Source organism: Amblyomma mixtum, chromosome 8, assembly GCF_055824585.1.
Source record: "Amblyomma mixtum isolate Tamu chromosome 8, ASM5582458v1, whole genome shotgun sequence".
Lineage (NCBI taxonomy): Eukaryota > Metazoa > Arthropoda > Arachnida > Ixodida > Ixodidae > Amblyomma > Amblyomma mixtum.
Window position 1 is genome coordinate 57,707,718 of NC_143019.1, and position 12,309 is coordinate 57,720,026.

The 12,309-nt window shown below is 46.8% G+C and overlaps 1 protein-coding gene across 1 annotated transcript; it reads right to left on the reverse strand.

Moving 5' to 3' along the window:
- Nucleotides 1-730: 730 nt before the first annotated feature.
- Nucleotides 731-3,505, reverse strand: LOC149332577 (uncharacterized). The gene has a single exon (XM_089558215.1). It carries the CDS (start codon nt 2,319-2,321, stop codon nt 840-842), a length of 1,482 nt encoding a protein of 493 aa, XP_089414341.1. The 5' UTR covers nt 2,322-3,505; the 3' UTR covers nt 731-839.
- Between the last annotated feature and the right edge of the window lie 8,804 nt (nt 3,506-12,309).

Sequence of the window (12,309 nt, forward strand, 5' to 3'; positions counted from 1 at the left end):
ACAATACCGCCACCCAGTCAACCACCGGATTTTCCCCTTTCTACCTGTTGTATGGCCGTGAGCCGTCCTCCACAATGGACACGGTTTTGCCGTACACTCCGGACGCCTCCGAATGCACGCCCCTTTCCGAACTCGCCAAGCACGCCGAGGAATGTCGCCAACTGGCCCGTTCTTTCACCTCGGACTCCCAAGGTCGCCGAAAGCATGAACACGATGCCCATCAAACCGCGCACGCTTTCTCTCCAGGTTCATTAGTTTGGCTTTGGGTCCCCTCCACTACACCAGGACAGTCTTCGAAATTTCGCAGATAACATCATGGCCCTTACCGCGTCGTCGAATCAACATCCCCTGTTAATTATATTGTAGAGCCGCTTACACCCTCTTCGGACTTGCGTCGTCGCGGCCGTGAGCTTGTCCATGTCAGTCGCCTCAAGACTTATTACGACCCGCTCCTCTTGCCAGCACCATAGGTCGCCAGGATGGCTCCTCTTCCATCCCGGGGCCATTGTAGTGAATTACAATTAACGCGCCTGAACTATTATGAATGCGCCTCAGGTTGCCTCGATGGCAGACGAAGAAGTTGACGACGAAGTGTGCCGGCGCGCGCGGCTCCAGCTCTCTGGCTGTGTAGACTGACTGTGATTTTGCTGCCGTCCGCTCAGCTGTTTGGTGAACCGTATAGCTGAGGTCACTAGTACGCGAACCCCCTTTCAGTACACACAAGCCAAACTGTGCCAAGCTTCCCATTTAGGAAGCACAAGGTTGGAGCTAAATATTTATTGCCACTTGAAACTTGAAAACCATTGCAAAATAATTAATTATAAAGGACTTCTATTATTTTACGATGGTTTCATGAGAGGTGTTTGGAAGTTTGTGAGAAGTGCACACACAGTCCACACTTGGTTGATGAGTGGTGCAATGATGATGGGGATTCTGCGGTCAAATATATGAAAACTCTTGATTCTCTGGATGCGTCTCTCTACGTGGATGCGCAGGGTTGCAATTGCCTCTGTTTCTTTGACCTGATCTCTTGAGAACTGGCCATTTCTCAGAAATGGCGGCATGTTCAAGTGTATGCCTATCGGTTCCAAAAGGTCCTTGATAGTGAAGCCTTTGTCGGCCATCACGACATCTCCTTTGTCGAATGGTAGGGAGAGAAACCCACTTCGCTTCACTAACTCCTTGTCTGACACACAGCCTGTGACAAGTGGCGATACAAATGTGAGCGTGCCATCAGGAGAAACGCCAATCAAGCCCTTGAATGTGTTACTCGATTTGTAGTTTGAGTATGTTTCAGACTGCAACACTAATGAACTTGGCACCTCGCACTTGATTTCTGTGGCATCGATGATGACCCGAGTCAGGGGGTACTTTGCCTTGAATTCCTCGGGCATGTACTTATTAATGACGTCTCTTGAAGCCCATAGAGGCAGGTCTCCCAATCTCATGAAGAGAAAGTTGATCCATTCGTTGAAAATGCGACTCACTGTGGTTTGTGAAACATTGAATCGGTGTCCAATGTCCTTCTGGAAAAGTCCCAGCCTCAGGCTCACAAGAACCATAAATAGCTGGTTCTCGGTGCTCAGAACAGCAGGACGACCAACTTCTTTTTTAGGGTTGGAAGCAGTATCGTCTTGCTTTGCAGTGTCAATTCGCAAATAACGCAATAGTTGTCGGAACACATTATAAGACGGTAGGCCAGTGTAAAACTGGAAGTCCTCATCATTGTCCTTGAAGTTTTCAATGGAAAACTGTGCTGAAGCAGACTCCAAGTCGGCACACCTCTTTAGCAATGCAGAATTCCTTTTCTCTAATGTTGCAATCTTTTCTTTTGCTTCTGCCAGCTCTTGGTGCAGTTGATAAATTTCAGTTGCTTCTTGGGACTGTTCACTGTTATAGCCACATTCCATAGCAGCAGAAGCATCTTGCGTTGAGAACTGCTCAGAGTCATGCTCAAGTGCTTCATTTTGAGATAATAAAGGCAAGAGAGTGTGGCGCTTCTGGATGACTGGGGCTGGTCGAGCTTTTGGCGGCTTTCTTGGCTGCTTTTTTTTCTTAAATATGAAAACCGATGGTACTGCACTGTCATGCAGTATTCGACGACCACTGGCCACATTTTTCAAGAAATCCTCTTCCATAAAATGGAGCGAACACACACGGGCTGTCCTAATATTAAATGGAGGTTCCCTTTTGATTGCTGCCAACCATCTTTTCCGGAAATTGCTGTCGTCAGGAATGCAGTGAAAAGACACCTGAAAGAACACAGGTATCATGAATGTGGAGTTCATCATACACAGCATGTTTTTTACTTTTGCAAGCATTGTATGCACTCAAACACAGAATGCCAACAGCCACTCGATGGTGTAATAAAGTGGACCCAGCTCCTTTCGTCATACAGAAAATGTCATACATTGATTGACTGCAGTTTGCCACTTATGCATTAAAAAAATATTGAAGGCACAAGTTTGCACTGGGGCTTATTTCTTCTGCTATGCACAACGCGACCGCGGCAGCTTGACTCGCGTACACTGCGCAGCACATTAAGCTATATTGGAAAGCATTGCTCCAAAAACTCGGAAATGTTTCAATCTCTACCGTGAGCACATTTTTTGACGGAGGCAAACTGCACACCGCATCAACCGCGATTGCAGAAAGAAAGAAAAACATGATGGTGCAGCTAATTCTGCGCTCTCGTGTACGGCGCGAGTTATGGACGAAAACAACTCCGCTTCGATGCGAAAAAGAGTGAGCAGCTCGAACAATCCAAAAATTCCACGGTGATCGTTATTTGCGCAGCGACCACAGTCGTCCGAACGTCGCGCTTGCCACTAAACACGGCTGCAGCAGCCTTCATTCGCGCGTGATTCCGTCGCCCAGCGAGTTCTTAAAAACGCTCATGTAACTGGATCAGGGACGTAGACTTATCCAACGCGTCGGCGCTATCGCGATTTCACGCAGCCTGGTGCCTTGTAAAGGTCCGGCAACTGTTCCTTCTCTTGCTGCTCGTGGTCAGTTATTAAAATATATCCGGCAACTTGCGTGGTGTAACCTATCAGGAACAGTTCGTGCAGTAAATAAGTAGTGAGTAGTCTTGAATCAATGCCTGCATACATAGGCTGGGGACCCCCGTCTGCGAAATCTGTCTCCTGTCCAATGTAGCACACAACAGACGGTATATTTTACTTGCCGAGGCGTCGAGCACGAACTTCCAGTCTTTAGAGTCGAGTGCATTCAATTCTTTCCTCCTATTTTTGCGAGGCGATACAAATATGCCGTTCGGCTGCACTTGTGCCTACGGTGCGGAAACGTAGCGATAGCAGTGACACAAGGCAACGATAAAAAAATAATGCTGCGGGAGTATAAATTCCTGCTTACCTTTTTTCCTTCGGCATTCCTGTTTCCGCTTTGTTTACAGCACGGCACACAACAATATGTAGGCATCGTTGACAGCAAAGAGCGTGAAATAAGCGATGAGCACTTGCGCTAGCGTGCCTGCTGACGCGTGGGTACCCTTCAACATGGCGGACATGCGCGCGGCCGTCACTAGATGGCAGCAGTTTCGAATAAGGACTTTAACCAAGCTAAGCCTGGGCATCTTTTTTATTGCGAAAGCAATACTACTTGCACTTTGCGGGGTGACCACTATCGTGCCGCGGCGGTGACCACCATTGACCTTCATTTGACCTTGAGCTGTTGAACGCTAAACAGACTTGTCTACATTGCTTATCGTTAAATGGAGGGCACCAGGGGTCACCTTCATTTCACCTTGATTGCATTAGATTGGATTACATTAGATTGAATTGGATTGGATAAGAGTGGATTGGATAGGAGTGGATTGGATTGGAATGGATTGGAGTGGATTGTATTGGAGTGGAATGAATTGGATTGCATTGGATTGGATTCCATTGGAATGGATTGCATTGGAATGGATGGGATTGGATTGCATTGGATTAGATTGGATTCAATTGCATTACAATGGATTAGATTGGATTACATTGGACTGGATTGGACTGTATTGGACTGGATTGGAGTGGATTGAATTGGATTGCATTGGATTGGATTAGATTCGATGGGATTGGATTGAATTGTATAACCGATGCATCACCACAAGTCTAACCACAAGCACCACCACCAGCTACACTACCAGCTGTACCATGGCGTAGGTACGGATATTGCTTTCGCAATTACCGGGCTTAACCAAGCTATATAAGCCACAGCGAATTTTATTTCTCTCCCGCCTTCCTCTCTTTATTCGCGGCGCAGTTGAGGGGCCCTCCCAGAAGTGACACAATTACAGCGCCTCACTTCCACGAAAAGCAATCGAGAAGTGTGCCAGTCACGGCGCCTTTAATTTCTCTTCATTGGCAGTCATTTTTTTGCGAAGTTCGCAGTCATTAAGCTTCTAAAATAATTTTATTGGACGTAAGCATACAGAACGGCGACGAGGGAGTACTACCGAAATAGGAAAGCATACCGATGTCCCAAATCCGCTTAAACCGTTCACCTTAACTCCTTGTCATCCAAAAGAGGGCGAAAAGGCGTACAAGCCTTTTCAGTGAACCACGTTTGAATATTTAGGCTATTTCGATCACAAAGAGGTAAAACACAAAAATTCACAACACAGCTCCGCAATCAGTGGAAGTCCTTTATCCGCATTTTTATGAGTAAGCAGCGTAAGATAAAGTAAAAAAATTACCGACGATTACGTTACTTCCTAATGCGAAATTTGAGCGCAGCAAATAAGCTGTTTCACCTTTTCGATAGATTGAGGCAAAGAAATCGAGCAACACATGTATGCGCTATCACAGAATTTTTTTTTATTTTTCACACGTATTCCTTTAACAAAGACTCCACTAACAGTTCTTGACAGTCATGAAGGAAGCTTTGTGGTCGGAGAAATAGACTGATATATGTTCGACTTGGTACACCAATGCTTGATTCTCAAAGACGAGATCTATACAAGTGCCTCGCGAGGTTGTCACAGCCGTGGGACGCGTTACGAGCGAGAGGAACGGTATGTTCTCCCGCATAAGTGTTAAGAAATTGCTGTTTGTCTTTATGTCAACATTAAAGTCCCCCACTACTAACATCGGTGTGGATCGATGGACGGTTAATGCGAGTTGCAGGAAGTGCACGACGTCTTTCGTGAGTGCGGTAGGGGCGAAGTAGGCAGCTACTACCAGCAAGCCGTTGGGCAACTTTGCGGCGCACAGTTCGCCAACTTCATGTGACGTGCCAAACATTTCGACTGGTATTGCAGAGAGACCTGTGCGCAAGTAGATAGCGACTCCCGCCGCTCTGTTGTGGTCTCTGCGAGCACCACAGCAGTATAGGAAATCTATGATTTCGAGAGGCTCTTCGGGATCCATCTAGGTTTCAGCAAAGCAAAGTACAGAGGAATGGCGCAGAATGTGATCGTGGTGTACGTACTTGGCATGTGCGGCAAGGGGGCGTACGTTAAGAATGTGGTTGTGAATGATGAATCAAGTGCTGCCAGCGAATGACGCGTTCATTGGCTGTGTGCGTGTGTTACTGATGTGTGGTTAACATGTTAAGCTTCGCCTGTAAGAGTGGAACGCGACAGCGTCTTGCAACGCTGCCAGGGAGTCCACAGAACGCCATCGGCAATTCGGCTGTACGCCTTGCTGGACGGTAAATTTATTTTTTGAGGAAAGGAAATGTATCTCTCTCGCATATCTGGGTGGACACCTGCACCTCGCCATAAGGGAAAGGGGGAAGATGGGAGTGAACGAAGACGCCGTATTAGCTAGACGCGCCTTTGTTCATTCCAAACCATTCAGCTGGCATTACGGAGTGGCTAGCGTGCTCGTATCGCACTCCGGAGACCCTGGTTCGATTCCCCAACTCGACCAATTTCGTTCTCGGTTTTATTGATTTATGCGGTCTAACTAGAAAGGTTAATTAGGCTATTTCATATTTATATTATTGTATTTCTATCCATCGTGTTCTGTCATTAACCTGTCAATTGTTGGAACTGTCTAGGATGTTCGCCACAACGTATATGAAACGAGCAACGTCTTACTCAGTGGGGAAGTGCGTGGTGGTGGAGGGAACGCGGCTTCGTACTTATCTGTTTTTTTTTCAGCAGCGTCTCCTTCCGCGGACGCTGTTGTCGCTGCGGCGCGCGTCTTTCTTTTCTTTTCTTCTGACCTCTTCATTCTCCTCTATATTAATTAGTCTAATTGATTAATTAAGCAATTAACTAAACTCAGTCCAACTTAGTTGCAGAATCACTATACGACCGCTTTGATTGGTTGCATGGTTACTAGCCAAAGTACAATTGGCCCATTTGAAATTCGTGCACTGTGACGTCACGAGCATTTCGAGCAATTGAAAAGCACGTCTTTCTTTTCTTTTCTTCTGACCTCTTCATTCTCCTCTATATTAATTAGGCTAATTGATTAATTAAGCAATTAACTAAACTCAGTCCAACTTAGTTGCAGCATCACTATACGATCCCTTTGATTGGTTGCATGGTTACTAGCCAAAGTACAATTGGCCCCATTTGAAATTCGCGCACTGTGACGTCACGAGCATTTCGACCAATTGAAAAGCGTGACATTGGAGGCGGAGCTGGTTACGAGGCCGACGCCGACGCCGACGCCGACGCCGACGCGAAACCCAGGAACGGACGCCAAAGAGCTGCGCTCTAAAAATTGGTGGGGGCTTAGCTTTGGTTAAGCCTGGTAGGTTGCGAAAGCGCGCCGCTCCTCCAACTGAAGGAACGCAGTGCGCCGCGTCCACAGGTCACGCGTGGCTACCGGCCGGCGCTGCGCGACGACTGAAAGCGTCTTGGAACGCAGTGCGCCGCGTCTACAGGTCACGCGTGGCTACCGGCTTTTTGATGAAAGGAAATGGCGCAGTAATTCTCTGTCATCTCGGTGGACACCCTAACCGCACCGTAAAAGAAGGGAGGAACGCCACAACCCGTTCGGCGCGATGCCTTCTTGTTGCGACTGAAAGAAAGAGAACTTGTAGAGCGCCGCCGGGCTCGCCATTCTGCGGCATAGGCGCGTTGCTGAGCCAACCGCTCTTGCCTTTCTTCATCTGTCTGCTCGGCACGGCGCCGGCGTTTGCGCGCAGCACGTCGCTCCAGCGACGCCTTGTACAACTCCTCAGACATGACTAAGCGGAGCGCGTCTGCGGCGCCCCGTTTGTCCTCTCCTAGCGAGCGCCCTCACGCGGCGGGCCGAGGAGGCCGTCACGTGGTAGCCGCAGCGCCGAGCGAAGGAACGACTACGGCCGATCAGACGAGTTGGGGCAACACCAAAAGAGTCTAGGTGGTGTTGGTTGGGGCCCCTGCTCTCCTCCGGTCGTGACGTCACGCTGTCACGTGAGCGAAGGAACGACCTCCATCGATGGCAGAAAAGTGCTAGCAGTATTGCTTTCGCAATAAAAATAAAGCGCCGAACTGAGCAGAAACAGGGGTAAGGCACACTCATGACAGGACGGGCGCTGAAAGACAACGTAGCGACCGTCCGGTCCTGTAGTTGGCTTTATTGTGTCTGTGTTTTACTGCACTATTTTTTCGTTTGCTAAAGCTAGCGTACTAGGCGTTTGGAACAAGGCGAATCTAAGTTACTCAATGGATGTAAAATTTTGCGAACTGTTCCAGGTCGTATATCCCAGGATTATTTCTCACACAATTGCTTTCACCTTGCTATTTCTGCCTTTCCTATTACTTCTTTTTTGCTTTCTTTTCCATGTTGCTGTTTTTTGCTTCAGTGACTGTAATACACTGATGCATAGCGGCTTAAAAAATTTTCATAAAAGAACTTAAAAAAAAAAGTTTAATACTGGTCAATTTAAGTTCAACTCCGAACTGAAGAATATGCTTTCTACTTGTTTGGGCAGCCTACACAGGTCGGCCTTCAATGCCTAGTTGGCTATAGAGAGTGAAGAAATTCAGGTTTGACGTTATTTCGGTGTTATGAAAACTTTTGTGGACACCTGTCAGTCATCAAGTCACCAACAACAAAACTGTATGAGTATTTTGAATACGAACTTTTGTTTGCTTATTCACCATATTTTTACTCTGCGTTCTCACACATCAAATCATCCTCATACGCTATTTAGTAATGGCTCCTCCTGACAGGCTACCTTCAGTACCTCCTTCTGTGCTGCTAATTACATACGTAACAAATTACATACGTAACTCAGGACGTTCTACGTCCGCCGCTTATGAACGTGGGTGGCGCTGGTGAACACTCTCAAGGTTAAGTTACTTGTAAACATAAATACCCCCGAAAGCAGAAGAATTGACAGCCGTCGCCGTAGCTCAGAGGTAGAGCACCGGACGCGTAATTCGGAGGTCGTGGGTTCGGATCCCACCGGCGGCATGCGGTTGTTTTTTCTTCTGCTTTTCTAATCAATTAGCTTTAAGCAATAACATATTAAGTAATATTCTAAATTGATCAACACCACAAAGTAGATAAATTAATTAAAAATCCCCTGTGCCCCTTGGTTTATGTGGCTGTTGGCTTCTTTCATATTTATAACGAGCCCCTCATCCTCTTCCCTTTTTTGCTTAAATGTCAGGGAGTACAAGATACAAGTAAAATGTATGATTGACTCTCATATCAAGCAATTCAAAAACGTGCCCCTCCTCGTAAGTTTCTCACCATGAACCATGAAAGCTCTGTCACATGAAGCTATGTAGATTCACTCTGCGTGACCCCTAGGTTCTCCTTCCCTGCACAGAACAGAACCCCGCAGCCGCACCGACCACCCGAACCCCTCCGAGTGGGGGTCCGCCTCTCTCAGTACGCTTGCTGTCGAGCTGGTCGGCCTCCAGGCCTTGCAGCGCGCCCTCTGTCCTCTGCGTGTGTCAAACGCTCCCCTCCTGGGTTTTATGTCCCCGAAAGGCTATGGCGTGCCGCGCCATTTGGCGCTTCGGTCGCCGAGAGGTCCGCGCGCTGCCCGCTGGCCTGCGTCATGATTTTTATGCGATCGAGGAGAAAAGGCAAACATAGACGGAACAATTCTAGGATCGGGTGCGGACTCCGTTCAGTCCCTCCCTCTTTCTCTGTCTCTCTTCTATTTTCTTTTCTGTTTTTCTAATAACATCATGCTTTTTTTCTTTTCCTTCTGCCGTTTCTTTTAGCTCGTCCGCTCGGGCAGGTACTAGAAGTGCTTGTGGGGATCGTTCGGACTACCTCGCTGCCCATGCTTTTTGCTCCCTCTTTCCGGTTCTTCACCTCCAGTAATAATACTGTTGCCTTCAGCTGGTGATGTCACTGCGAGGGATCTCTGGTCATTTTCTTCCGCTCGACTGATTCTGCTGCTGAGAATAGGGGGGGGGGGGGGGATTTGTGGCCTAATGTGCGAAAGAGCAGCACGAAATGAAGACAGGCCGCCAGCCGAAACTCGCATGAAGCACCGGTTTAACGCATGCTCTATACGCCTCGAGGTCGACTTTCCCCCGTAGATGAAGCAGAAGGGCCGCAAGAAATTGCTTTGGGCATTCCATGAAGGCGACGAGTTCGTATTTCTGTTCTTTTCTTGCTCAACAACATAGCAACACCCTCATGGAAGTTGTGGCAAGGCAAAATGAAACTGAGGGCCACTATGGAATATGAAGTTGAGTATCAGAGAGCGAAAATAAGGAGTTTTAGAAAGGTACATTGTATTCTGATAACGCCTTATGCCACAACTTGTTGTACAGCTCCAGGTGGCGATGCTATCTCTACAAGGGCCACTTTAAAAGCTGTGTTGCTGCCCCTTAGAACAAAGCTAGGTTCGCTTGTGATCTTTCCTTATTTTGCTTGATCCCTATCTTTTGAGGTCGAGATTCCACAGCATTGTCTACAGCCAGTTTGCACTTTGGTGCTAGCTACATCAGAGTAGGTTACAGCAGGCTGTCAGAAACAATAAATGAAAAAATTAATTCATTTAATGTTTATGGACCGACCGACCAACCGACCGACCAACCGACCGATTGACTGACTGACTGATTGATATAATTTTTGACTAACTGACTGGCTGATTGATTGATTGGATTGATTTATTGTTTGATTGATTGATTGATTGATTGATCTATCGATAAATCGATCGACTGATTGAAAATGTTTCACAGACTTGCGGCAGAGGCGGTGATAGGAACAAACATGTGCCCTGGGAGGTCTTCGCCGGCAAAAATGCCCAGCTGTCTCGGCAGCGAGCAACTTAAAAGTGACTATATATATTCAAGATCAGGCACCTGTAGCACCTAAGACAATATCGAATATCGAAGAGAGAGAAAGCGATAACAATTTCAGATAAATCTAGTCGCCTCTGGAGTGGCAAGCAAAGTGATAACGCTGCGTCTTGGTGGCTTTATACAAGGAACGTTAAAAAATATTACAAAGACTCCCGGCAATATATTTTTCAAGGTTTATTGCAAGAAACGACTGTTGTGATAAAGTGAGCATGACGCCTTAATACCCCTCGGTTGCACATTGCGTGCCGAAGTGTTTGCAAGAATAGACCAGAAAGAAATCATGCGCGGTCTCTCTTGAGAGCTCACAGAATTTTGCTCTTCGCAAAGAGAAAGAGCGTAGAATTAATATTGGTTGAACTGTATTGAAAAAGTATGTCGCGGGAGGTCGCCGGAGGGTTTACAGAAAGCGGTTATTTAGAAAGTAGTTTCGTCATGCTGACGTATCAACGGCATCTATAAGCGAAGTTTACTGATATTTGATGAGCTAACCAAGAGGGAAAAAGGGAAGGCACCATTTATTGCAGATAAATTGCAGTTTGTGTTGTGAAAATTTTTTTCTGCGCTCTGATTCAAACTTACGATGCTTTTTATAACCTAGAATGCATCGAGAACTCCTTTATTGCGACTGCGAAAAGACAAGCAATGGTGTATGGCCCTCAGAGTTGGAAAAAAAAACATGCCTTGAAATCACAGCTTTTTCATTGCTAAAGCGACCCCTGGTGACGATGACTGTTTTCCATTTTTTTTATGTCTTTCTAACTTATGAAAGATTTGCTTTCCGCTTCATAAAGAATTGTCTCTGTGTCAATAGAACAGGGCTGATCAGTGTATAGAGGCCTACTTCACGAAACCCCCAGCCCCTTTATCAGTCTGCACATCTGCCGCTTAGTACACACTTGTGAATACAACAAATAAAGCAAGAGCAAAGAAGTAAGGCCGTGGTTCGGTCGCTTAGCAACTCCCAGGAAAATCTCTGGGGTCTAACGGGGTTTTCGGATCCAGTCCGGTGATCCGGGAGATTTGCTGAAAACAGATTTTCCCCGGTCGCAGAGGGACTTCCCTCGCTAATCCGTCTGTGATAGGCCAATCGTGAACGGCAGCTTCCTGGAGGGTTAAAGGGGTGGATTGTCAGGGTGCGCGCGAGGCGACAGAGCGGTAGCAAGGCTGTTTCGGCTAACAAGATGAAACGTGTCTTTCCAATCGGATTCGTGGCCGGTAAAATGTGGCTGCTTTAAGCCGGGTCTTCCCAAATTGGGCTTTGAAGTGGCGACTAATACATATCGAAATGATGTAATACGCTAATGGGCAGCGACAAATTTGTTTGTCTTCTTTCGGAGTTAGTGTATCCAGCAAGCTGGCGACGTGTCGCTTCGTCTATCACTTCTAATTCCAATCTAATTTTCCGCATCTCTCAGCGTCTCGAAATAATTTGTCTTCGACACCGCAATATCGAAATGAAGTCTATGTTTTGTGTTCTCTCCCCGAAACACCCGTATGACATTTTTTCAAGCTATGCCAGGTTGTTGAGCACACTTTTGTTCAAGCTGCGTTAATAGTAACCACTTCGGATGATGTCTTACTGAATGTTGCGTCATTAGGGTAATAGTTTTTTTCAATACTTTCGGCCCTAGAACCCCGAGCTCCCACTCTCCAAAGAAATCCTGAACACGGGCGTTTCGTTCAGCCATGTCCCTTGTGCGCTGGCCGGGGGACGATTGCTTCACGACAGCCGTGAATTTAGGAGCAACTGTAGAATAATCTTCCCTAGCTAGAGGCTTAGCAGAGCGCTAAAAAGTTAAAACGGGTCGAATCTGCACTATTATTTGTAACAAGAAGCTAAAGCTATCAGCGCAGACTAAGTTATGCAATTGAAGTGTAAAAGCGGGTGAAAATTCCCACTGTTGACGCAGTATCATATGCCTAATTTAGAGAATAAGATAGGGTTCAGTGGCCATCTCGTTTAGTTCCTGACAGCCACTTGGCGAGATCAAAAATCAAAAACGCACGATCTGGTTTTGTGGGGTTTAACTCCCCAAAGCGACTCAGGCGTTGAGGGACGCCGTAGTACGCATAATTTCAACTCCATGAGG

What these genes read in the sequence shown, in the direction of transcription:
- LOC149332577 (XM_089558215.1), bottom strand. Translation starts at nt 2,321, where the DNA reads ATGCTTGCAAAAGTAAAAAACATGCTGTGTATGATGAACTCCACATTC.